This window comes from Bactrocera tryoni, chromosome 3 (assembly GCF_016617805.1).
Source record: "Bactrocera tryoni isolate S06 chromosome 3, CSIRO_BtryS06_freeze2, whole genome shotgun sequence".
Classification (NCBI taxonomy): Eukaryota; Metazoa; Arthropoda; class Insecta; order Diptera; family Tephritidae; genus Bactrocera; species Bactrocera tryoni.
The window spans coordinates 42894650-42921005 of record NC_052501.1 but is presented as its reverse complement, the minus strand read 5'-3'; the positions used below and the strand labels follow the sequence as shown (position 1 = coordinate 42921005).

Here is a 26356-nt window from a genome sequence, read left to right as displayed (position 1 = left end):
GTTTAATTTAATGTTTGCTATTTCCCAGCCTATGGACATTCGCGTGCCGGAAATCGTGTACAAAATTCGTGACTCCAAAAGAAAAAACAAGTGGGCAATTCTGCCTTTTATGGGGCATCAACTTTATGCCCTATATGTATATGTAATATTGTAAATATTTATTAAAAATGTCATAACTAATTGATATTGTTAAAGAAGGCGCGTTTTTTTAATAACACACGTGTCGTAGGAGCGGCGGCCCAATATTGACCGGTCGACCAATCATTTTAATCTATTTTATAGTGTGGGAAAATATTGTATATGTATGTACATGGCTAATAATTATAGTAAGTTTATTGGCTTATTTAAACAAATATTTTTCAACTTAGTCAACGCCCAGTCAAATATGGGAGTTTTAGAATTTAGAGTTTCTGGTCAGTTTTCGAAAAGACTTTTGTCACAAATACCGCTAACACGGTTATAACCGAGTTTACAATAGCGCGTCAGTCGTTCTTTCTTTTAGCTGTTTGGCGCCAATTAAAGTTTCCAAGTGTAGCCAGGTCCTTCTCTACCTGGTCTTTCCGACGGAGTGGAGGTGGCTGGAGTGTTTTCATCCATACGGACGAACTATGAACTATGTCAATGTCGTCGTATAACTCGTACAGCTCATCGTTCTATGCGCAAAGGACCATGAATCTTCCACAGAACCTTTCTCTCGAAAAACGGTACTGTCGACTCATCACATGTTGTCATCGTCCATGCCTCTGCACCATATAGCAGGATGGGAATAATGAGTGACTTATAGAGTTTTGGTCTTTGTTTGTCGAGAAAGGACTTTACTTCTCAATTGCCAATTTTTTGTGTTAATGCTGCTTCCAAGGTAGACGAAATTATCTACGACTTCGAAGTTATAACTGGTAAGTCAAGTCGCGAGTACGACGACTGTTTGTTTGATGACTAGAGATATATCGCCCTGTCCTCGTTCACAACCAAACCAATACGCTTCGCTTTATTATCCAGTCTAGTTAAACCAGAACTAACGGCGCGATTGTTGAGGCCAATGATATCAATATCACTGGCGTATGCCAACAGCTGTACACTCTTCTAGAAGGCTGTACCTTCTCTATTCAGCTCTTCAGCTCGAATTATTTTCTCCAGGAGTAAATTGAAGAAGTCACACGATAGTTAGTCGGAGAATGGTCTGAAAATTCTTTTGGTATCGAATGACTCGAAGAGGTTCTTCCCGATCCTGATGGCGCTTTTGGTAGTGTTCAACGCCAGTTTACACAGCCGTATTAGTTTTATGGGGATACCAAACTCAGACATCTCGGCATTCAGGCAGCTCGTGCTGTCAAAAGCAGTTTTGAAATCGACGAAGAGCTGGTGCGTTTCGATTTGCTTTTCACGGGTCATTTCCAAGATTTGGCGCATGGTAAATATCTGGTCAGTTGTTAATTTTCCAGGATTAAAGCCACACTGATAAGGTCCAATCAGTTTTTTGACGGTGCGCTTTAATCTTTCACACAATACGCTCGATAGAACCTTATATGCGATATTGAGGTGGCTTATCCCGCGGTAGTTGGCGCAGATTGTGGGGTCTCCCTTTTTGTGGATTGAGAAGAGCACACATAAATTCCAATCGTCCGGCATGCTTTTGTCCAACCGTATTCTACAAAGAAGCTGATGCATGCTCCTTATGAGTTCTTCGCCGCCGTATTTGAATAGCTCGGCCGGCAATCCTGACCCCCCCCGTTTGTTTTTCTTCAGACGGGTAATTTCTATTCGAACTTCTTCATAGCCAGCAATGGAACGTCCGCTACCGTCATCGATTAGGGAATCGAGTTCACCATCTCCTGATGTTATGCCTTCACTGCCTTTCAGCAGGCTGAAGAAGGATTCCCTTCATAATTTTAGTATGCTCTAGGCATAAGTTACTAGATCACCTCTGGGGGCTCTACAATAGTTTGCTGCGGTCTTAAAACCTTCTGTTAGTCGCCTCAACTTTAAGTCGAATTTTCGAGCATTACACCTGTGGGCCACCTTTTCAAGCTTTTTGTACTCACGCATTTCGGTCCCTCTCATTTTTTTCTGCAAATGCGTCCCGTTTCCCTCTTCAACTCTCGGTACTTGGATTTTCTGGATTTATTTTTACTATTTTGCCTACCTTTGATTTACCTTAATTTTAACTGATTTAACGCTATTTATTTAACCAAATTCCCTGAAATTTATTTCAACATAACCTATCATTCGGCATTCAAAAGGCTTTTCTTTCATTAAATCAAACTTTCATTATTTCAAAAAAGTTCTTTGTTTCAAATCACAATTATTTTAAGCCACTTACGCAAAATTATGCGGAAAAATTCGAAACAAAACTTCACTTTGTAATCACACGCATAAAAACATACACATCCATATGTATGTACGCACAATATCATATAAAAGTTGCAACTCATGTACGATAATCAAAATCGGTTTGAGGAAAAGCATGAGTTGAGCTTATCACTTAAAACCGCAGCGCACCAACATACACACAATGTACTTGGTATGTTTACTTTGTGCGCACAAATGTAAGCTCTGTACAATATGCGCATATGCAAATAGTGAACATTGTACTCCTTTTAGGTTTTGTTGAATTGCACTAACAAAAACAACAAGCATGCCATTTATTTCTGCTTCTGTTGAAAGCGGTCCGTTTGTCTTGCTACTTCGTCGCCGTCGGTATCGCCGTCGTTGAAGTCAGAATTTATTATCGCCTCTGAATGACGCTGGCTCCCTAGCTGCTTTGTGGGTCGCTAAATATACAATGCACTCTTAAAGTAAAGCGTCGAAAGTGTGAGCATAAATTATAGAAAATGCAAATATGCTGCATAAATATCGGCAATGAACCAAATAAAGAGCTTAAAATAATTTTAAAGAATATATTTGTATTTATAAATGAAAAATAAATAAAATAAAAATGCAGAATTTCATAAATATACGTGACCTGGTCTACGGAAAGGGGGCTTAGGTGTCAAAAAAAAGGAGAACAATTAATAAGATATCGAGAAACTGACGATTATTTTTAACAGCTTTTTCCAGAAAACTAGTTTTCGCACGTTAGCTCTCCTTTCGTAGACCAGGTCACATATTAGTTTTATTTACAGGTTATAAGTTGTATAAATTTCGATTTTCAAATTATATTATTTCAATGCAAGCAAAATATCGTCTCAAATAATTATTCCGTTTTATTTTTTAAAAATACTGTTATATTATTAGTTTTAAGTTTTTTCGATAATTTAATGAAATTTTTTGTTTAACTTTGAACATATTATTTTTTCTTTAAACATTTTCCTATATAAATTATGGCCGGTTTAAAATTCGGGTCCGTTCACTGACTCGACGAAACGTTTCCACAATGTTTCTGTTATTGTTGTTGTTATAGCGGGTACCTAATCCCGTTACGATGGTAATGATTAGATAAGTTGTCACCAACGTCATGCAACGAAAGGTCCAGGAAAAGTGCTGTTTCGACGTGGTCGGAGGTAGTTAGGGGGAGAGGTCTCAGATGTGTAGGGTTAGCAGGCTTACAACGTTTCTTTGCCTTTTCCCCGGAGGAGTGACCTTCCGGGTATTTTTTTGTCATAATATATGTGTCGGTCAATACGTAGATTTTCTAATTAAAATTAATCACTTAACGGAATGTCAAAACTTGATAAGATCGGTCTACAGTTTCCTTTAGTCTCCAAATGCTGAATATACTGCTAACCTTTAGTACGATTATTTGAAAAAAATAGGTATGTTCCTGAAAATACAATAAGTGCAAAGGATATTTTTAACGGTTTTTGTATTTTATCCGATACATTTTATACATCTGACGGATATGCGGGTAATTAACAGGTTCCCTTTCCAATGTATCACATGTGATACAAAATTATTTTCATGTACCATGTGTACAGCGTCCATGTATCATATATGATACATATATATGATATATGATATATGTATATATACAAATAAATTAAAAAATATATGATATACATGTATCACTGATGATACATTGAGCTTATGCAATTCAACTTCGTAGTAACACGTTCGTGTATCATAGCTGATACAAATTTTTTGTTACCGTTATAACGCTGTCAAAATGTGTGGGATAGTATAAAAACGCCTGCAGCAATATAATTTCAAAAATAAGTGTTGGACGTGTACCGTTAAAAATTAATTTTTGTATGGGGACAGGAAACCTGTTAATATTTGACTCCCACCGAACGTAAAGCCTACTTACTTCTCACTATAATGATTAATTAAATTTATGCCGATTTATTTTCTATTCAATTTCTCAAAATTATTATTTATATACCTATGTATATGGTGTTTTAATCTTGATTCCGCTCATTCAATGTGAAAAATGCTTTGTTTCTGTTCATAACGAAATTAAATTTTTTCTCCCTCTTTACAGATATCACTTTACGCCTGAATGACTTCATTGTACACGTGATTGCATCAGACACAAAGGAGACCCTTTCACACCCTGCCAATAGTGTGAAACCCAACGTTGTGTGTTATTTTACCGCTACGTACATAGCGTTTGTGTGTTATTCTATCCATTGCCTTCATTGCGGAGCCTCCGCATGCATTTCCCTACACCCCACGTGCCATGATGCGTTACTCGGAAATCTCAAGAGAATTATCGGCGGATAGTTTGCGTTACGTTGAAGTAAGTAATAAAACCGCTAAGACATATTTTATAGACTTTTGCACTTGTTATTGTAAAAATACCTACTTACCTTCACATTTATCCTCGTAGCTGGGTGAGGAGTATATCTATAAAAATTTACGTGAAGATTCGCCGCGCAGTGACACTCATTCCAATGCTAGCAGCGGTTGCATGGCGCCACCAACAACATACACCGCCAACAATCATCACCAACACCTTAAACAACAAGAACAGCAACAGTCCCAACAACAACAATTGAATTCACAACAGGAGCAACAGCCACAGCATCACCGCGTCGACTACACTAATTCGATGAGCAATTGCGGCCAACAACACTCAGCCGGCTTACGCAATTCCAAACGTTATTCGTGTGGGCGTAACGGTAGTCATGATGGCGCCGCAACCATTTCCTACATGCGTCCACGCAAGGATAGCACACGCTCAACGCAGAGTTGTCAATTCGATGCCGAGCAGTTGACGCAAGCAATCGCTAGCAAGACAATGCATGTGAAAAGTAGTCGTCGCAAGAATTCCATCGGCTGCCTGAATTCGTTATCCTCATCGCCGGGCTCGCCGGGTTGCTACTACTGTGTGGGGTAAGTAGCTATTCATTTAATTAGCTCGTGTGTCATATGTGCAATGTGTCATCTTGTAAGTTTATCTGTCTAATCATACTGTTTTCTATACTGCTCGCAGCACCGCACCACCGCCCGGCAAGAGCCAAAGTCTGCCCGCACGTTCGTCTATGAACAACTTGGATGCGGTCATTTTGAATGCGCTACGCGTGCCGGCTGATGAGTTGGCCAATCAGATTACGCTCTTGGATTTTCCCATCTTCGCTGCCATACAACCGGACGAGTTGACCAGTTGCGCTTGGACGAAGAAGGACAAACACGTCGTCACACCGAATATTGTTGCATTTACGAAACGTTTCAACCACACCAGCTTTTGGACTGTGCAGGAAATATTGAGTGGCGAACAGCCAAAGCAACGTGCCGAAATACTGACACACTTCATTAAGGTGAGGGAAAGTTTGTATAAATTTGGTTATCTTGGAGGTACTTACTAGTGAGGTTAATTAATTATTTTGATTCATTATTTTACTTAATTTATGATTAATTTATTAAAACATTAAGCTAGATACTATTAGTGAGGTTAGATGCCTCATAAATTTGGTATATAATGGGTTGTCAAAAAAGTCTTGCGGTATTTTTATTGAAATTGAAATGAATTTTTGATGACTCATGCCCAGCTCTTGACCGATGCTACGGCTGCTACTATGCCGGTCTCTTTCGACCAATTCAGCGATTTTATCGCAATTTTCGACGACAGGCCTTCCGGAGCGTGGCGTATCTTCGACCACCTCTACACCAGATCGAAAACGTTGAAACCATCGTTGTGCGGTGGAAATGGAAACTGTATCGGGTCCATAAACTGCACAAATTTTATTGGCGGCTTGAGATGCATTTTTGCCTTTATCGTAGTAGTACTGTAAAATATGCCGTATTTTCTCTTTATTTTGCTCCATATTTGCGACGCTATAACTAGCGCGTGGAATGAGCTTTCCAAAAGGTATAGCATGACCCGATGCGACGAATAAAACGAGAACTAAGCGCTTTCAGCGCCAACTAGCGAAAATACCGCAAGACTTTTTTGACAACCTATTATAAGGGTATTTTGTAGTGACTTTTATATATTTTTCAATTAGTTTCTATTAAACTAACTAAGACGGATATAGAGTAAATTTTTGGTCCCAGAAAAAACTAAGTTTTAGTAGAGCAAATTTTGGAATTTGTCGCCGAGGTGACAATCCGACTTCGTACCAACGACATATTGTTGTAGTAGTAGCCAAAACTTTCACTAAATACTACTAGGATCCTTGGCTAAGCTTAATTCCGATGACATCTATGTAGTCTAACTTACCTCCAATTACTATTTACCAATCCGAAAAGCGTTAAATCGCCGAAATATTAACCCTTGGTCGGTTAAAATTAGGCTGCATTCCGGTAACGTAGAGGCGGCTGTTTTGGAAATTTTCGAATTGGTAGCTGTAGCGTTATAAAACCAATTATACAAATCGTTTTGGACTTTGTCGGATTAAAATTCAGTTGCGATTTGTTGTTGTTGTTATTGTAGCGCCAGAACTCTGCGGAGTAGACTTCCTTGGCGAAAAAAAAATGCGGCTACGTAGACTCGACTGTCATGAGAACAGTTAACCTTCGTTAATGAGAGCCGACTAGAAATTTCAGACCCGACGGGTTATTGTTGCTGTTTTACTGATTACTACTACTCATTTTAATGTTTCCACGCCAGTTGGGTTCTTGTAACCGAAATACGGCAGCGTTTTTCGGAGTTTTTTTTTTATATTTCATCCTACTTCCATACTCTTAGTTACTAAAATTATCTTTACCTATTATTAACAATAAAAATAATTTTCAAATATTTTTATAAAATTTTATATTAATGATTTAATGTATTTCTTCAAATTTCGTCTTCCAACAGGTGTCCAAGAAACTGCACGAACTGAACAATCTGCATTCGCTGTTCGCCATCATTTCCGCCATGCAAAGTGCCAGCATTTTCCGCTTGAAAAAGACTTGGGCTTGTCTCTCCAAAAAGGATCGGCAAGCATTTGAACGACTAAGCGATATATTCAGCGATCAAAATAATTGGGAGAATTTACGTGCCTATTTGGAGAGTCTACGCCTACCATGCATACCCTATTTGGGTTTATTCCTGACCGATCTAATTTATATTGATTTGGCACATCCACATAAGGGCGGTCTCGAACCCGAACAACGCCGCAATAAAATGAATAATATTTTGCGCGTTATCGCCAATTATCAACAGTCAGACTACACGCATATAATGCCAATTGAGGCAACACAAAAGTATTTGACATCCATACGCTATATTGAGGAGTTGCAGAACATCTTCGAAGAGGATCAATACAAGTGAGTTTATTATTATTATTGATTTTGTTCATTATGCATAATAACATTTTTTTTATTTGCAGAAAATCACTAAAATTGGAGCCCGCCTCACCGTCCGGTCCGAGTTCATCGTCTTGCAGCTCGAAGGAGTCTTTCAATATAGACGCCATCACACCGGCGCTGGCTTGCTTGAATCTCTCACCCGCCAAAACGATCGGTTCCATGCGCATCGCCAACAGTAGCGGCACTAAATTCATACCCGGCCATCGCAAATGTCGCAGCCTGGGCACGAAGTAAGTTCTAAACCGCACACAAATGGCGTCTCAGTAGCGTCGCTCGTCTCACATTAATTGGCTACTTAACAATTGCTATACTAACATTTGCCTTTAACAAATTAAAAGTACTTTGTATTTGTATTTATATAACACTTGTAATTTTACAATTTGTGTTTTTTTGTATTTCTTTGAAATGCCTTCTCACTAACATCTGTCACCTGCAACGCAAACGACACACCCATCATGCAATCTTTCTTACTTCCTTACTCTCTCTCTCTCTGTATCTGTGTACTTAACTAACTCACCACATCATGCAATTGGATGTACATACAAACATACTTTACATTAAACGTCGCGTGCGTCGGCCAAACAAATATGCGAACGAAATTCTACAACGATTGTGTGCTGCCAAAACAAAACCAATTTGCTTTAATTCATTATTATTATTATTATTTTGTATGACATTGTCATGCGTGCTGGCAGATTTCGCAGCACGAGCTTGCCGCGAAATTTCTATCACAAATGTCAGTGCTCCATTCTGATGATCGCACCCGGTATTGGCACCATTTCGAATAAGCGTTGTAGATGCAGTCGGTGAGTGCAAATTGATACATAACATTTAGTTCGTATTCCAAATTACAATACCATTTTGCTTTTTGTGCTCTAATTTCACTTTTACATAATTAATTATTGCTGCTTGTTAAATTTCTGCGCCTTTTTTTGCATTGCTTAAAGATTTAACTCATTCGTTGCAAAGCTTTGAAATATTGAATTGTTTCCCTTCGTTAACCTTGTTTATTTTATTATATTAAAAATAACGTTTCGATAATTATTTATTTTTCAAGCGGTTTCTGGTATTAGTAACCTAGTTCTCTTATAAGCAAGAGGCACAAGAATACTCTCTAAAAATATGTATGTGTGTAAAGCAAAAAAAAATCTCAGCCATACTTTCCCATTTCGATGAGATTCAAAAAACTACTTCCAACACAATATTACAACGTTAGGGTATCGGGTATTTGCAAACGACTTTAAAAACAGTGGGTTTTTTTCTCAAATTGAAGTATGAAAATAATTATATTCCATCCTATCAGAACAATTTGTTTGAGACAACTGGAACATGCAACGTGGACGTTCAATAACTCACTTCGCTCACCTTTATCCACTTTCTGTTGTTCCCTATTTTTTTAAAGAAAAAGCACAGAAACTTTATATTTAGTGGAGAATGTTTATTATCATTCGAAAGAACTTCTTTAGCATTTATTATTTGAAGATTATCTCTTTCAAATTTGAGTCCAATTTCCGATGACTCGTTCGAACATTTCGACTAGTAACTGATGAATGACGCGTGTGATGTCTTGCTCCAAGTCCTGCACGAGCTTCAATTTCAGGCATCAAATAGTCGATTATCATGGCGCGATAACGGTCGCCATTGACGGTTACGTTCTCGCAAGCATCTTTTTTGAAGAAATATAGACCGATGATTCCACCGACCCACAAACCACACTAAACCGTAGTTTTTCCTGGAAGAAATGTGAGCTCTTCCGGTTGTTCTTTGTCCCAAATCGTTCCATACATCAATCCGAGTTGCTGCGAACAATGCCGAATCGACTCTCCACGGTATTCGTGTACACTCTCCGCTACCCTGGGTGCTGGACGTGGTCTATTCGATCGAATATTATCCAATAGTGAATGCTGGATCTCAAGGCTGGTGATGGTGCTACGAATAGTATGATCAGTAGGCCGATTAACGATTAAAGTTGAACGATTTGTAAACGTTGTTTAGGCGTAAGTCTTACCATGATGAAATGCCAAAGAATACTAAATAAACTAACATGACAGCTTGACACGAATCACGCGTCATCTGTCAAAGAAAGTCTACTGAAAAAAGAATCTCTACTTGCATCGCACCTTAAAAGCACACTTACATATATCGCATCCTCCACATAACTACTCGATCAATTCATAGTTCCACGTTATGCACAACTAGTGTTTATTTCGCCAGGGTACTCTTAGACCGCTAGAAATTATTTCTTCAACAAGTGGCACAAAATAAATGCCATTACGGATATCCTCAAAACTTACATAAATGTATTGCAAACGGATAGTTTCTCTTTCTGTAAATATCTTTATGTAAATATTATTTTATTTCATTATCTTATATTATATGTATAAGTATATGAGGAAATATCGATACTTTCAAACGGAAAAAATGTTTATTGATATCGTAATGAATGATATTATTCAGAGGCCAATAAATTGGTTCCCATCAAAAATAAGAATATGTTCCCATAATGTATATACCTCCAATATGTCCCAAAAATTTTCATTTTGATAATATAATTCAGCAATTGAAAGTCTGGCAGTGCATATCATTTCTTAAGTTACTTATATTATTTAACTTTTTTTTCAGAAATCCTTGCATGATTTATTTCTTTATATTGTAGTGGTAAAATTATGTCGTCTGGCTTAAAAACATACAAATATTTTTACTTTTGTGTTATGCGGCTTTCAGCTTATTTTTTATTGTTATTTTTCAATCAGCTAATAAAGCTAATATCTTACTCAATCAATGCAAACCTTCAATATACAATAATATGCCCTTGGGTATTTAAAAAAACACGCTCTACATTTCTTTTCTAAATATTTATAGGAGGATTAAAAACATTGTTTAGCATTAAAGTGAAGGTTGGCATAATTAGAAATATACAACTTTAGTCCAATATATAATATATCTACCGATTTGTTCGATGACTTGTTGCTATTTTCAAGGTAATTGCATAATGCCACTCTCAAATAGACACTCAGCTCTATTGGCAAAAAATTGGGACAGCCGGTTTTCTCCCAACTAAACCTTAGGAGCTGATGGCTAATCTTTCTTGATGTATGTAGCCTGGCGTTTGTCTAAGCTGGCCACTTCTGACAATTGCTTCCTTCATACAGTTCAATTGTTTATAGCACAGGTTTGAGTTAGGAGCTTGGCCGGTAGTAGCTAATAGTAGACGATCCCTTGTCTCTCCTATCAAACACAAAGCAAATCCCTCCTGACCAGGCTTGCCACCGTTTACGTCGGCTAACCGCAAATCAACCGCAACCGTGTTTGCTTAATGTTGCCGTAAGTCTGTTTTCCCCCTCCAGAAACTATTAACTACAGACATTGATCGATTTTGTTGAGACTCAGCTCTTTTTGTATCCAAATTGCTCTATAGGAAAAGTAATGGTGTCCATTTTACTAGACTTAAATTATCTCCCTTTTATATCAAAATAAATTAAAAGCTAAAAATATGAAGCAATCAATTTTATCGCTTAAAAATCGATTTGATTTTATTTAATCGATTTAGAATTTCATATCCATTATAGAAAAATTATATTTTTATTGATTTACAATTATTTTTAGTTGCAACCTGCAGCCGTACGTATACTTAGTTTGACTCACAGTATATTTTTGTAAATAATTTCTATTAAAACGTTGTACAAAAACAAGTTTTATTTATTTCTAAATTTTGCAAGCATGTTTCCACCACAAACTAATCACTTCTTCCTTCCTTCCACCATTTTCAGCATTTTCGGTAAAATCACACATTCGCACAACGACAGCGCCAACTATGGTAATCCCACGCTAATGCTCGGCTACGGCGACGAACACTATCTGCACGACTACAGTGTGCTCAGCCACCAGCAAGCGCGCCATCTACTGGACGATTCGGTGCTGGAGCAGAGCAGTAATATGTTGAGTAGCGGCGATGCCACCTCGAATGATAGCGTTGAGGGCGCACTTTGCCACAACAGTGATTTGGAGCTCATCTATGCGCCCACGCTCGATCCGGAGAACTGTGTGCAAGGTTGTGTGCGTCGGAAGACGGTGCAAAAGGAGGGCCGTAAGCCCGCTGTGGCCTCTTGGCAACGCTATTGGCTACAGATTTGGGCTAATTCGCTCGTGTACTTTCCGCCCAAATCATTCAAAGGCAGCGAACGTAGCGACTTCAAGCGCGAACCGTGCAAAGTGTGTCCGCTCGAGGGCTGGTTCGCACAAGTCGTCGATAATACTAAGCATAAAAACTCATTTGAGCTTTATCATCGCACATTGGGTACAATCTACAAGTTTCGCACGGATAGCGCGCAGGCGACACAGCTTTGGACCGCCTCCATTTGCAAGGTGGCCATGCAACGCAGTGCACCCAAACCGCTGCCCATCAATTTGATGTCGTTCGAGTGATTTGATTTGGCAGACGAACGGGGGTGTGGCATGCTAATTGTGCTAAAATTAAATTACGGTAAATGCAACGGGTAGCGGTTACTTTGAAATGTTACAACGCAGGCGACGCGCTTCAATGGATTGCCAATTTCTGTGGAATCGTGTTCAGCATGAAATCCCCTCTCTATATACTCTTCTTGGTGTAGCTTAGTTTACATACTCAGCGCTTGTTTAATGTTTGTTGCTTTCATTTAACTTGTCTACAAATTACTCGAAACATAGCAGAAACAGCAAGCCTCATATGAAAGTTGGTGAGCAGACAGCACATCATTTTACAAACGAGAATTAATCCTTTAAAGACTGATACTTGTCCGCATAAACGGACGTAACGAACTCAATGGAGACTCAGTGGAAACTCAACCGAAACTCTTTATGGAACAAAACGAAAGCAACTTTCTTATTGTAAGATTACTTTAATTTTTTTCTTGCTGAAGATTTCTGAAATTGTTTACACGAAATTCTCATACAACAATTTTGTAAGGCATTTTAACTGTTACTCACACATACATTTGTACTTATTTAATAAAGCAAGTGCTTGCTAATGGTACGGAGAGAAAGGTCAATAGAGGAGAGTGAGGATTTCAATATGTACTTATGTATTTTTGAAAGTAAATATTTCACAATTTATGTGAGTCTACAACTAATATGCTGCAGTACAATTTGAGCTAATGTGAGATTAAAAATATTTGGTTTTTAAGAACAATAATTGTAGCTGAAAAATTATAGAATACTTTAAATTAAAAAATTACTGTGTATGGTCACCGGGAATAACCGCTAAACTCGAATTTGAAAACATTTCGCGTTCAAATATTCGCAAACTGCCTTAAAACATTTTGTTGCCTTAAAATAAGAATTTTGCGAGAAAGAGTTGAATGTGAATTTGTGCTTTGGCTTTTTGCTTTTGACCATTGAATCAAACTTAAAACAATACGCGGCTTATTTAAAAACCTCCAAAATGTGAATATAATGAAATTTTTGTGGACAATCTACAGGTTATATGTAGTTTTGAATAGATTTTGTAACTCTTTGTCATACAAGTACATCCACTAGAATTACAATTAATATGCAGATTGAAACCTAAGGCCTGCGGTAACTTAACTCACATTTTTTATAAGAACTTTATTTGTTTGTGGCTCGAAAAACTTATTTCTTATTTTTGTATCCTTAATTATTTGCGTTGCTTTTAAAACTTAATTGAATTAGATTGAAATAAATTCTCTTGAAGTAGCCATTATTTGCAATTGAAAAATCTATAAGAAATCTATTTTCAACTTAAGTAATGACTATTGCGACATTTCCAACACCACATAGCTTATAAATTAAAAAAATGTACGCCATTAACACAATCTTTGTTACTTTTCCAACAACATCGTAAAATATGTTAAAAAAAATGTGGAAATTGTTAAAATTTGAAGCAAATTTATTGAGTATAAAATTATTATAATTCGTACTGTATTTCTCATTTTCCGCTCTTTTTCTCTCTCCGTTAATCAGTTAAAATGCCCAGTAAAATACATGTTTAATGTAGTTATTAATTTGCTTACGATTAACCTAAAATTAGTCTTACAATTAATTAAATTACGATTTACTGTTAGTTCATACAACGACTTAAGATTTATAATCATACTTTGCCTTAGCGCTTTGCGAATACTCTCTTTTACATACATACTGTATAAGTATATTCTGTAAGCGTTTCATGTACTATGTACCACAAATGTAGCTGTTAATTACTCCTATGTATTAGTTTTATATGCAAAAATCTAATTGTTAGTTGCTTAGTTATAATACGCTCATGTTATAAATTACATATTTAATATAAAAAGGATTAGTGTACACTTAGCTTTAAATTCAAGAGAAGCCTAAACAATTTGTTCCAATGCAAACGTGTCTGTGTCGTGGAGGCAAACGTGCTAAACCGAAATTAAAAGGCACTTTTAAAGTGTACTTTATTGCTAGAAATCCTGTTGATGGCAAAATTGAATCATTAAAGATGAAATGTTGCAACAGTGCCCCATTAAAGGTGAAATGTTGCAACAGTGCATCATTAAATGTTGCAAAAGTGAATCATTTAAGGTGAAATGTCGCAACAGTGCCTCCAAAAGTTGCTGAGCAATGCTTAGATTTTATAAATGTAAGTGTGAATTTGCAATGGCAACTCAAGTTTAGCGTGTCTCCTCGGCGTCGATATGCATGCACATGTAATCGCAAAGTTCCATTAAAACCATGCCGACATACACACACATACATATGTACAATGAAACAATTAATAAAAAATTTGAAAGCCTAGAAAAAAAATTAAATTGTTTTAAAATGAAAATAAAGAGCAAAATTAAAATCAAAATTACTAAAGCACCATATTTGTATGTATTATACACTCATAAGCACACATATATACTCAGAATGCTTATATACATATATATTGATAACAAAATTTATTTATTACTTCATATAAATCAATTTTATGCGATTCTATTACATACATACAAAATAAAAATATGGCGCTATCATTACAAACAATATAGGGCGATTGCATATATACATATGTATGTTTATACTAGCTGTTATTTATGAATGTAATTGCATGTCATTAGCATTGTTTTCCTTTTGTTATAGGCTTGTTTTTACTGTAATTTAAGCGCAGCGCTTTAAAATACTATTAGTTTTGCGTACCTACGATATTTATGATGCATATGTATGTGCGTTGCAAAGTAAACTAAATTTTTTATAATATACATACATACATTAATACATACATACATTTATTACAATATATATTTAAATACATATGATGCATGTACTCACATATAAAGGATGTTAAGCGTGAAAAGAACAAAATCGCAAAGAAAAAAATTTAAAAAGCCATTAAACGAGAAAAGAAAATAAATAAAACATTTATAAAGAAATTAAAATATTGTATTTTCTCTTTTAATTTTTTTGGGATGATTATGACGCCAGAACAATAACAAGAAAACAATATGGATGTAATCTTTCGGAACCCGCTTGAACAACAACAAAGCGGCGGGGCCGATAGATTGCCGGCTGTTCTGTGCCATTCAAGCCGACGGCGAAGAACAGACTAGGGGCATGCATCAGCTTCTTTGTAAAATTTAGTCGGATGAAAGCATGAAAGGAACTGCCTCTATGCCGCTATGCCTAAATTTGACATATCCCCAAAACTAATATGGCTTTGTAAACTGACGTTGAGAAACATAAAAAACTCCATCATAATTTGGAAGAACCTCTCCGATTCGTTCGATAACAAGCGAGGTTTCAGATAAAGCGACTCCTACGTTGTTTTTGTAGTTCTAACGGATATCAATCCCCGTTAGGATGGTAAGGGTCATCCATGTTGTCGTCGACGTCATCTAGTGGGAGGCCCAGGAAACGTGCTGTTTCGACGGGGTCGGACCAAAGGGAAAGGGGTGTTAGATGAGTAGGGTTTGGCAGGACATGCAAAGAGGTGGCTAGTGTCATGCGGAGATTCGTTGCATGCAGGACATATATTAGATATGTCGGGGTCTATTCTGGACAAGTAGGAGTTTAACCTGCTCCAATATCCAGAACGAAGCTGCGCTAGGGTCACTCGCGTTTCTCACGCAACTCGAGCTCTTCGTCTGCGATGTGTGGTGGTTTGAATCCAAGAACGCCATTCACCGGAAGGGAGTCGGTGAAGGTGTTGATAATTCCAGTGTGAATGGCGGTCAGTACCTGTCGGAAGTTAGTTGCGTCCGAAGTCCGGTCGGCATACTGTACGAAGTCGTCGACGTAGTAACTGCTTGGCTTCATTATACTCCTTAAAGAGACTCCTATTGTGCCACTTCTTCAATCTACAGGGTTTATCCGGAAAGTAATAGGACTTATTTTCTTCCACCGCGAATGTACTTCGGAGCGTGCATGCACCGACTAGTTTCGGTAGAGGGCGTTCCTAGCTAACGAACGAGCGGCTGGTCAGTTGCCTCCGAGCACTTGGCGAGTCAGGACAAACATTTTCGCTCGACGTGTTTCTGTGAGTGGAGCAAGAAGACAATGCAGCGTTCGTTAGAGTAGAGTTTGATATGATCAAGCAGGCTTACCCAGATGTTACTTTAGCAAGAAGTGGTGTATTTCGGTGGCACTCAGCCTTTTTGGAGGACCGGGAAGAGGTTGCTGTGCGCAAAATTTTGAACCCAGGTCGTCGACTAAGGATTTGATTAATTGCCCAGATGTTCAATTTATCAAAATCTGTGATTCATGACATTGTGACGAAGCACTTCAACATGCGCAAAGTGTGTGCGAAGGTGGTCCCAAAAGTGCTCACTGACGACCAGAAATTGTGGCGAGTGGAAGTGTGCCAAGAAAATTTGAACACGTGTGAAAGTGACCCCCAATTTTCGAATAACGTTATCACAGGTGAGGAGCCATGGATCTTAGAGTATAATCCTGAGACAAAGAGGCAATCTTCCGAGTGGCACACGCCGGCAGAGAGGATCAAAGCAGCATGCATCTCGGCTCTCAAGGTTATTCCGGAGAATGCGTTCCGTGGCGCCTTCAATGTTAGAAATCGCGCTGGCAGCGCTGCATCGACACAGAAAGAGCCTAATTTGAAAATCTTTGAAGAATTTGAACGATTGGTTCAATCAATTTTTTTAAATCGACTGAGTCCTATTGCTTTCCGGACAATCCCTGTATTGCTGGAGAAAATAATACGAACTACAGACCTAAATAGAGAAGGTACAATCTTCTTTAAGAATGTATAGCTGCTGGCGTACGCCGATAATATTGATATCATTAGACTCAATAACCACGCCGTTAGTTCTGATTTTCCCAGACTTGTTAAGGAAACGAAGCATATAGGTCATCTCTGGTCATCAAACAAACAGTCACCGCACTCTCGACTAGGCCCCCAAGTCACTATTGACAGTGGTAACTTCGATGTCGTAGAAAATTTCGTCTATCTTGGAACCAGCATTAACAGCAATAACAATCTCAGCCTCGAAATCCAGCAGAATTACTCTTGCAACAGGTGCTACTTTGGCCTGAGTAGGCAATTGAGAAGTAAAGTCCTCTCTCGACGAACAAACACGGAACTCTTAAAGTCCCTCATCATTTCCATCCTGCTATGTGACGTTAGGAGTGTTCTAGAAAAAGGTTTTGCGGAATATCTGTGGTCCTTTACGTATTGGTAACGGTGAATACAGAAGCCGATGAAAAGATGAGCTGTATATGGCTCAACAAAACAAAAGACAGCGGCTACGCCGGCTTGGTCATGTTGTCCGGTTCGATGAGAACAATTCAGATTTGAAAGTATTCGATTCAGTATCCACTAGTGGAAGAGAAGGAAAAGGAAGAACTCCATTTGGCGCCAAATACCGGAGAGAAGAAACGACTGGCACGCTGTTGTGAACTCGGCTACAACCACATAAGCTGTATCTACGCTAGTAAAGAAAAAGAATCTTTCCTAACCAACGATAAGAAAACATAACGTCGACCAAATCCCCGAACAGAAGCGGTAATTTTTTTAATAGAGTTATTAAATACTTGTTAACTCTTCTCTGATACAATTTACCTTTACCCTTCGGCGGGTAATCCCAACACACGAGCAATTTGAGAGTGGCACAAACTTCCAATCAACGGCGTTCATCAGGAGAACTAGCCAAATTATCACCAGAAAGACAAAATCTTCATTTAATTTATTCTGCTTTGCCAGATATAAATGGTCGCTAAGCGCAATAATAATTCCTCTACTGAAACCTGGTAAAACAAATAACAATGGGGTTTCATATTGCACGATATTTCGTCATTCTGTGGAAGTGTCTTCTTCAATAACACCGATTATAACTAAGTTAGAGCAAACAGTTCACTAATTGAAGGAGCGGAAGATAATAGCTGAGAAAGTAGTCATCTTAGAAGACTGCACAGGTTATATCCTACATGAAATATTCAGAAACCTGACGTCGTAATAGTTGAGAATAGTGAGAACGCGCTCTTACGAGTACCAACGACTAGTGCAAATTTACGTAGAATTATGCTACGAATTGCTACATCAACCTCACGATTTAGCCTCGTGCGTCTACTTTTTGCATTTTTCCGCATAGATAAGTTTAATTCATTGCACATAGGGGCTTTTCACTGAATCCATATGAATGCAGCAACCGTCGAGTTCGTGATTAATAACACTGGTAAACAAAAATCCACTTGTTTTTATGTGACATGAACAGAACAAAGAGTTTATTATGTAAAAATTGCCAAAAATGCAGAAAATAGCTACAGATTTCTTCTATCATCTATAGTTTTTTGCTATGAGGATTTTTGTTTAAAAAAAACAGCGATAGATATATTACTGTTATATTATTTTATTAACCAAAGAATACCTTCAAATGTTACTGTCGATGTTTTTCGCGATATTTTATTTTTGGAGTATCCCATAACAATGTCCTGCAGTAATCGGCAAGCAAACTGACACTCCGTTTCTCCATAGCAGAAGTGTCTTGGTGGAACCGTTCCCCATGTTCGTCGCTTACGGGGAAAAATACAGATGAGAGTCCAGAAAGTGATTTTTAAGGAACATGTTGCAACCCATCTTTTTATAAGCAGTAAGTAGTTCAGTCACAAGATCTTTGTAATTGTCAGCTTTCACATTTCCAAAAAAATTTTAGCAACGCTTTTAAAGGCACTCCAGATTCGTATTTCAGTTTTATTGAGCATTTCCTCAAATGTTTCATCTTTCATTAGTTCTCTTATTTGCGGACCCACAAATATACCCTCCTTAATTTTTGCTTCACTGACTCTTGGAAATTTTTGTTTCAGATACAAGAACCCTCAAAATTCTTCATCAAACCCAATTTAATATGCAAAGGTGGTAGTAATACCTTTTTGAGATCGTTTTTTTCTCGCGGAGTGAGTGTCTGACGTACTGGCCACTGGTAAATCAGGCGAATGCGGTGGTTGCGCCACGATATTATTTGAAAATGTGGCGAAATGATCACGAATAACCAATGCAGTATGAGATGGTGCATTATCGCCATTCTTTGTTCAATAAATTCATACATATGTAGTAAAAATTGAAGAATTCACTTTTAGAGCCACATAAAACGACGCGTATCTCAAATACTAATGAATATGTTGGCGAGAAATTTAGCATAGATGTCAGTACTACCAACCTACAGAAAAAAAATTACCGATTCGAAAAACATGCGAAACATAAATTAATTCAAATTAATTCACCTTTCAATTTGATCACAATAGTATTGTAAAATCTAAAGCCGCAGGTTACAGAATATCTGTTTTCAAATTTGATTTCTGGGTATCAATATTTTCATGACAAAAATTATGTGTCTACCAGTGTCTTACTATAACGTATAATATATAAGTCGAATTATAGTTGTCTGGACACTTATTGAATAACATTTACTCTTTTTTTACTAATTGATCCAAATTTATATGTTTAACTTTCTATTGCGTAAGAGCCGAAATCACAACTTTAAATCGTTTTTTTGTATCTTTTTTAAAACTGCAGACGCTGCCTCCATTTGTATTCGTCTTGAGTTTTAAATTTTTGTTTGCGATTCAAGCTAACGGTTGTGAGAAATGTTCGGAATATTAATCTATTTTACTCAGCACCTGTTATAACCGTCGTCACTAGTGCTTCAATATGAGGATTCACGACAGACTGAGACCTTTGCAATTTGTTTGGTTGTATGATGAATTCGCAAGAATATGAGGTTAAATATAGTCGAATGGGTTGACGCTTCCATTGTACTCGCGAGCACAGAATGCGCGTTACGAATCCGAGTAGAAAAGGACATCACGAGCGCCTTTTATTATTAAAGTTGAGCCCTTTTTATAGAGAGAAATATCGTAAAAAAATTTCTGACCATTCAATAAATTTTCCCTATCCCACTCTTAGTGTTAAAATTCAGCAAAACTCTTATTCCAGGTTACACAAAATTCTTTGTTACAACATTAAATTCTAAGGTATGCAGTGGTATATTTTGAATGGGTTTAAGCGACTTTAAGGAAATAAAATAGCCCATCCTTTGTGTTAGAAAGGCCCACATATCATTGAAGAAGAAGGCCAAGGTAAAAAAATGTTAGAAGTGATCGACACTGGTTACAAATATCTGAACTTTTACAAACAAAGCTCTTTTCGACAGCTTACAACCTGAAAAGGTTAATACCGGCTACTGGCCTCCTCTGGGATAAATTAAGGCGGTTGGTGGATTAACACTGGGCACTGCATATTAATGTGTCACATGCACGAGATCGAAGTAGCACCAGTTGGCAAGAGTTATCCTGCGTTGGATATCAAGGCTGACATTGTTGGTGATGTTTAAGCTGGTTCCAAGAGAGACGAAACTATCTACGACTTCAAAGTTATGACTGTCAACAGTGACTCCCCCTGCGGGTACGGGAGGACTCCTCTGGGTTCGAGGGGAAACCGAATATACCCGCGGTGTATGGAAGCTCAACTGGTCGTAGCTTCGGCTACAAGGTCAATACCAAAGACTTTAACCTGGTACCACGTAGAGCAGTAGCCCCTGGAGCTCGCTCCAGTCTGCTCATTGGGTTTGGCCTTTTGTGGAGATTCGTGGTGGCTGTGGTTAAAACCCAAATCGCGGGAAGAACTGACTTTGTCAGTCGAATGTGCAGTTGCATTGCAACCGGGTGCCGGACCCAAAGTACGGCAGAGGTTTTAGATGGGCCTCGAGCCCTACCAAGGTGGTTAGTGTGTCCATGCCACACTGCCGATTGGTACTGAAAATCGTTACCCAGTTTTCAGGGCGCTGAGCGACGCATTGTATTGATCCATTGTGCTTTTGAGCACCGTGGAGTTAAGCTGTCGACAGCAGGATCTCACGTTAAGCACTATCAGACGTTGTCAACAGTGACGTGAGAGCCAACGACGACTTTTTTTTTGATGACAGGAGATATTTCGTCTTGCCCTCGTTCACTGCCAGACCCATTTACTGTGCTTCCTTGTCCAGTCTGGAGAAAGCAGAACTAACGACGCGGGTGTTGGGGCCGATGATATCAATATCATCGGAATACGCCAGCAGCTGTACACTCTTATAAAAGATTCGCAGGCCGAATTATTTTCTCCAGCAGCAGGTTGAAGAAGTCGCACGACAGGGAGTCGCCTTGTCTGAAACCTCGTTTGGTACCAAACTTCTCGGAGAGGTCCTTCCCAATCCTGTCAGAGCTTTTCGTATTGCTCAAAGTCAGTTTACACAGCTGTATTAGTTTTGCGGGGATATCAAACTCAGACATCGCGGCATAAAGGCAGCTCCTTTTCGTGCTATCGAAAGCAGCTTTGAAATCTATGAAGAGGTGGTGTGTGTCGATTCTCCTTTCACGGGTCTTTTCCAAGATTTGGCGCATGGTGAATATCTGGTCGGTAGTTGATTTTCCAGGTCTGAAGCCACACTGATAAGGCCCAATCAGTTTGTTGACGGTGGGCTTTAATCTTTCACACAATACGCTCCATAAAAACTTATACGCGATGTTGAGGAAGCTTATCCCACAGTAGTTGGCGCAGATTGTGGGGTCTCCCTTTTTATGGATTAGGCATAACACACTTAAATTGCAATCGTCCGGCATGCTTTCGTCCGACCATATTTTACAAAGAAGCTGATGCATGCTCCTTATTAGTTCTTCGCCGCCGTGTTTGTATAGATGGATTACCGGCCCCCACCGCTTTGTTGTTCTTTAGGCGGGTAATTGCTATTCGAACTTCTTAATGGTCGGGCAATGGAACGTCTGCTCCATCGTCATCGATTGGGGAATCTGGTTCGCCTTCTCCTGACGTTGTACATTCATTGCCATTCAGCAGGCTGGAGAAGTGTTCCCTCCATAATTTAAGTATGCTCTGGGTATCGGTGACTAGATCACCTTTGGGGGTTCTACAAGAGTATGCTCCGCTCTTGAAACCTTCTGTAAGCCTCCCGCATTTCAGCCTCTTTCTTTTTCTGTCTGCAAATGCGTCTCGCTTCCCTCTGAGATCTGGTCCACAAAAAACTATCGGCAGAGATACTAAAGTGATTTTTCTTTGATTACCCTGTAAGAATAAGAAAAAGGAGCAGAGTATTCGAGACTATTATTTAAATATTATTGTACTGAGTTCTCCACGTCCAAAAAATCTATCAAGTCTGCTTGACTACAGTAAAATGGATGTAAACTATATCAAAACCAAATATTATTGATTCTGTTGCAGCAGGTATCTGTCGGAAAATAAACATATATACCGTATGTAGATATGTAGATCTAATTGTAATTGTCGCCCCACCAGTTGCATGCATCGAATTCTTAATTATGGCGCGTAGCTCAATAAGTTCCATACAAGACTTTTTATTGAGTTTGTTTCCGACCAAAATAGAGAAAAAAGAAACGGCGTTAAAAAACTGGCAATAAACAAGAGCGCACGCGCAAATGGGCAAGTATGGTGGTATCTAGACGCCCTCAAGGGGGACATAAACATATCGTCAAACTCGTTAGAAACGTTCATGAAGCGACGTAATAATGCAAATTGACGAATTTTTGACCACTTTTCAATGCATCTGCGAATTTAAATGCATCGAATCAACTGTAAATAGTTATGTGTATGTATGTAAGTACGAATGTGTGTATATTTCCTTTACCGACAAAAATCGGAAGTGGTATTTAATGCGACAAAAGAAAGCGCCGGCGTTTTATAATCAATTGAGACTTTGAAGTGTGTGGTGTGCAGATCAATTCATTGTAGTGGACATATTATAAAAAAAAGTATACTGTTGCACAAAAACCAGAGGAAGCGGGATTATACATAAGTAAAATAATTGAGAATGGATTTGAAAGTGAGTTCCCATCAAATGTCAATAATTAAAAAATAATATATTTGTGGGCTCAACCAAATATATACATATATACATATATAGCAAGTGAATAAGGCTCATAGTTGAGTACGAGAATATATTCAAGGTTATAAGTGATAATATATATTGTCGAGTGAAGGCTTTCAAAACGTTTAAGTTTCCATCGAGTAGTTTTTTTGAAATAAATGGGATATTGCTTGTCAAACCTTTACAAATACAAAACAAATTTGCCTACGCGAAATGCCCGCAAACAACTCTACTACCACGTCTGGTCTTCTAAACGTAAAAGCGAGCGGTATATTAAACAAAGAAATTTATAAACGTTCCAATTTTCCTTATATAGAAGAATTCCCTTATAATACTGTAATACTCAATGTTCTTTATCCCTGATTGTAACTATAGAAAGCTTGTTCATAGTATCTGTTATATAGGTTGGGTTAGGTCTGGTAGGCCAATGAGCCACGCATAAGCCAGATCTGGTCCTTTGCGATACCAAATGGTGTTCAGTTACTAGGTCCATGCGGAGTGGTCATCCTTTTGGATCCTGGAGCTTGAGGCGAATTTTAACAAGCTCTCACTATCTATACTTCCTCCAATGTATCATACTGTGGAGACCTCAGATTCGTACAGCGTAGTCATGCGAATTCGGAACAAGTGCACAATAGATGCTCCATTATTTCCCTGGTACTTTGCTCTAGACATTTCCTGTAGGCTTCTTGAGCTGTTAGCCTCATTCCAATAGAAATTTTGTGAACGTCCAATCTACCGTTTTGCACATGACTTTTACAGTTTCGCACCCAGGTAGCTCGTTCATTCGGGTTTTGATTTTCATGATCGTCGTATAGGCAATGCATGGATTTCCCAATGTTGATCACGTTTCTGCTTTGCCGAAGGTAAAACCACCGAGATTTTTCAGCCTTAATCGTGTAAAGGCTGGACAATGGAGAAGAAAGTGCCTAGATGTTTCCACCTCACCCTCCTTCCTTTTTAGCTTTACCGCATGGATGCCTATTGGGCACTGTCCAGTAAGAACTCATACAATTGCGGCTAGATGAGCTTTGGTCAAGACAAGTAGTTCTACTCTAAAAGAAAAGGATCTGGCCGCCGTACAGGAGCTGGTCGTCGACCAGACCAACTTATTGAGGGCGGGTGGAGAACGTACTCCGAGGCCTGCCAGGGTTTTAACGAGGCGGAGGCAGCCTCGGTATTAGCCCATCAGTAATTTGTGCATGGTGTCAGCCCTGCACAATTAGGTGACCAGGGTTCATACCAATTGAGCTAATAGAGTATTGATACGGGCAAAATATCCGTAAGAGTGCAAAAGGCCGTGGAGGCCGAAGGTCATTTAGCGTTGCTCAGGATGCACCGAGCGGAGACAAGCCTGCTCTATATCCCAATCTGTGAAGGGTATCCTAGCATCGGTGCAAGCGAAATTAATTTTTTTTTCGTTTTAATTTAATTACTTTTGATCTGAACTACGAAAAGCATATGGCATAGGCTCAATTCTAATAGTAACGCTTCTTCTAATGTTGCCAAGTAAATTCATCTTTTAATATTCCTATTTCTATATTAATTAAAATAAATACAGTTAGCTGCATACATCGGCCTGGGTACAGCTTTCTTCCTCATTGCACTTCTTGGCACACCTTGTACTGCACATTCCTCTTCACAGACGACAGTGTAAGTAATGAAATGAAAAACGCCTAAAAGGAGGCAAACATTTACACTAATCCTTCCTTGTTTTCACCATTACTCCCCACATTAGTGTACAACACAGCACGAGCACTGATCCCACAGCAGATGGTTTCTGGAAACGTAATGTCGATTGGAAATCACGCTGGGTGAAATATTGGCGACCGAAAGCAATCTACGTGCCCATCTGGAAGAAGGTCTGGACTCCGGTAGTGCAAAATGAATGGGTGCCACTGCCGAAAGTGCCACCAGGGTGGGAGGTGCGCAAGGATGGTGTGAGCGACAGCACCAATAGTGGTTGGAAGAGCAGTAGCAGCTATGTTGACGACTCTTCGAGCTCATCCAGCAGCAGCAGTGGGCTGCGTACGGGAAAAAGTTACAGTGGTTGGGGTAGCGGGAGCAGCGGTAGTTACGGTTCTAGTTATAGCAGCGGCAGTCGTGGCTGGAAGAAAGGTGTAAAACGCACCCGTGTACGGGAAGTAAACGTTGACTAGCGCGGGGAGGTCACCGACTTAACTTGTATACCAAAGGTGGTTCAAAAATTTAATATTATATGGTATATAAGTATGTATGTATGTATATACTAGTTCTCAGGTTTATTTATTTAACTTATTTTAGTCCTCTAGTGTTAAATTTAATCACGTAATACGGAAACCTAAATAACATTTGATTTTAATAACCGATTTCTCGATATCTTCAACTGAAGATGCTTGTCGTTGTTCTTATTGCAACGGCAGAAAAAAGTCGCCAAATAAACATTGGAATGCTGCCTAGTTGGCAGTCCAAAGAAACATAACACCGATTGTCATGGGGCTGAACTTTCTTTCGATCTTCTTCAATAACATCTAACTTGCAAATAGCGCTACCATTAATAGGACATAAAACCAGATGGATAATTTCCTATTATTCGAAAAGAAATAGAGTTTCGAAGAACAGTTTTTGAAGAGTTTAATTTTTAAGTTGGTCTCTACAGAACTGTTAAACTCAATCGTCAAACCCGCCCCAATTGTACTTCGGTAGTACCTATGTAAGACTTCTGTGTGTTAGACGATTTTGCCTTTACTATCTTGCTGCCTACTTTCAAAGTCTAAGTGGTCAACTTTCGAATGAAGAAGAGTTCAAATCTAAATTACTTTACACTTTCCAAGTAAAACACCAAACATTTCCTGATGGGTGAATTTTGCATCGTGTGTGGGATATCTTAGGGCAAAGATTTCTATTTATTAAGAAAAAGTGCTGCTTTTGATACTATAAAAATTTCACACTTTCTCACTTTATAAGAGTTTCCTTATGATTCTAAATCGACCTAACTGCAGAAGAAACGGTTTGTTTTGGCGATGGAAAAAATATTCTTCAACTATGACAAAATCATGATACTGTCGCCATGCCCATCCACCGTATTCTCGAGTTTTCGCCAAAAAAGTCTTGAAATAATGGGTGATCCAAGTAGAGGTAGTTTTTTCAGTAAACTTTTTTGTCAGACCACGCATGAGTTGTGTCAAACTGACGTGTGTTTTGCGCGCTTTGCTCAACTTATGGTCAACTTAATTGGTCTACTCAGCGTACTGACCGAAAAGACCACATCCGGACGCTTAGAGAAGAAAATATAGCAGCCGTAGGTGATAAAGTACACAAAGACCGGAGAGTTGATTTGGCGCATTTTACGTCGAGATCTTAATTTGAAAGCGGGCGTTCCTAGCTAA

At 38.6% G+C, this 26356-nt stretch overlaps 2 protein-coding genes across 4 annotated transcripts in view; both read left to right on the top strand.

The window, feature by feature from the left end:
- Positions 1–13908, top strand: part of LOC120770875 (ras-specific guanine nucleotide-releasing factor RalGPS1) — a 45254-nt gene extending 31346 nt beyond the window's left edge. For 2 of the 3 annotated variants that reach the window (XM_040098508.1, XM_040098509.1), the window contains exons 2-7: positions 4418–4675; positions 4766–5271; positions 5372–5696; positions 7178–7629; positions 7692–7901; positions 11442–13908. In XM_040098508.1, coding sequence (XP_039954442.1) covers positions 4616–4675; positions 4766–5271; positions 5372–5696; positions 7178–7629; positions 7692–7901; positions 11442–12096 — 2208 coding nt within the window. In that variant the 5' untranslated portion in view covers positions 4418–4615 and the 3' untranslated portion in view covers positions 12097–13908. Of the gene's footprint in view, positions 1–4417; positions 4676–4765; positions 5272–5371; positions 5697–7177; positions 7630–7691; positions 7902–8366; positions 8478–11441 lie in introns of all 3 variants that reach the window. The other variant, XM_040098510.1, reaches the window with a different exon arrangement.
- A 9901-nt stretch (positions 13909–23809) lies between these two features.
- LOC120770604 lies at positions 23810–25147 on the top strand. Its single transcript, XM_040098208.1, has 3 exons — positions 23810–23854; positions 24550–24641; positions 24727–25147. The coding sequence occupies exons 1-3, from the start codon at positions 23810–23812 to the stop codon at positions 25145–25147; spliced, it is 558 nt and encodes a 185-aa protein (XP_039954142.1).
- Positions 25148–26356: the final 1209 nt, after the last annotated feature.

Excerpts from the sequence above, each read along its gene's own strand:
- LOC120770604 (XM_040098208.1), top strand. The coding sequence starts at position 23,810 with ATGCATGGATTTCCCAATGTTGATCACGTTTCTGCTTTGCCGAAG. Across the intron at positions 23,855-24,549 it reads ACGTTTCTGCTTTGCCGAAG|TTAGCTGCATACATCGGCCT; the intron begins GTAAAACCACCG and ends AAATAAATACAG. Across the intron at positions 24,642-24,726 it reads TCCTCTTCACAGACGACAGT|TGTACAACACAGCACGAGCA; the intron begins GTAAGTAATGAA and ends TCCCCACATTAG.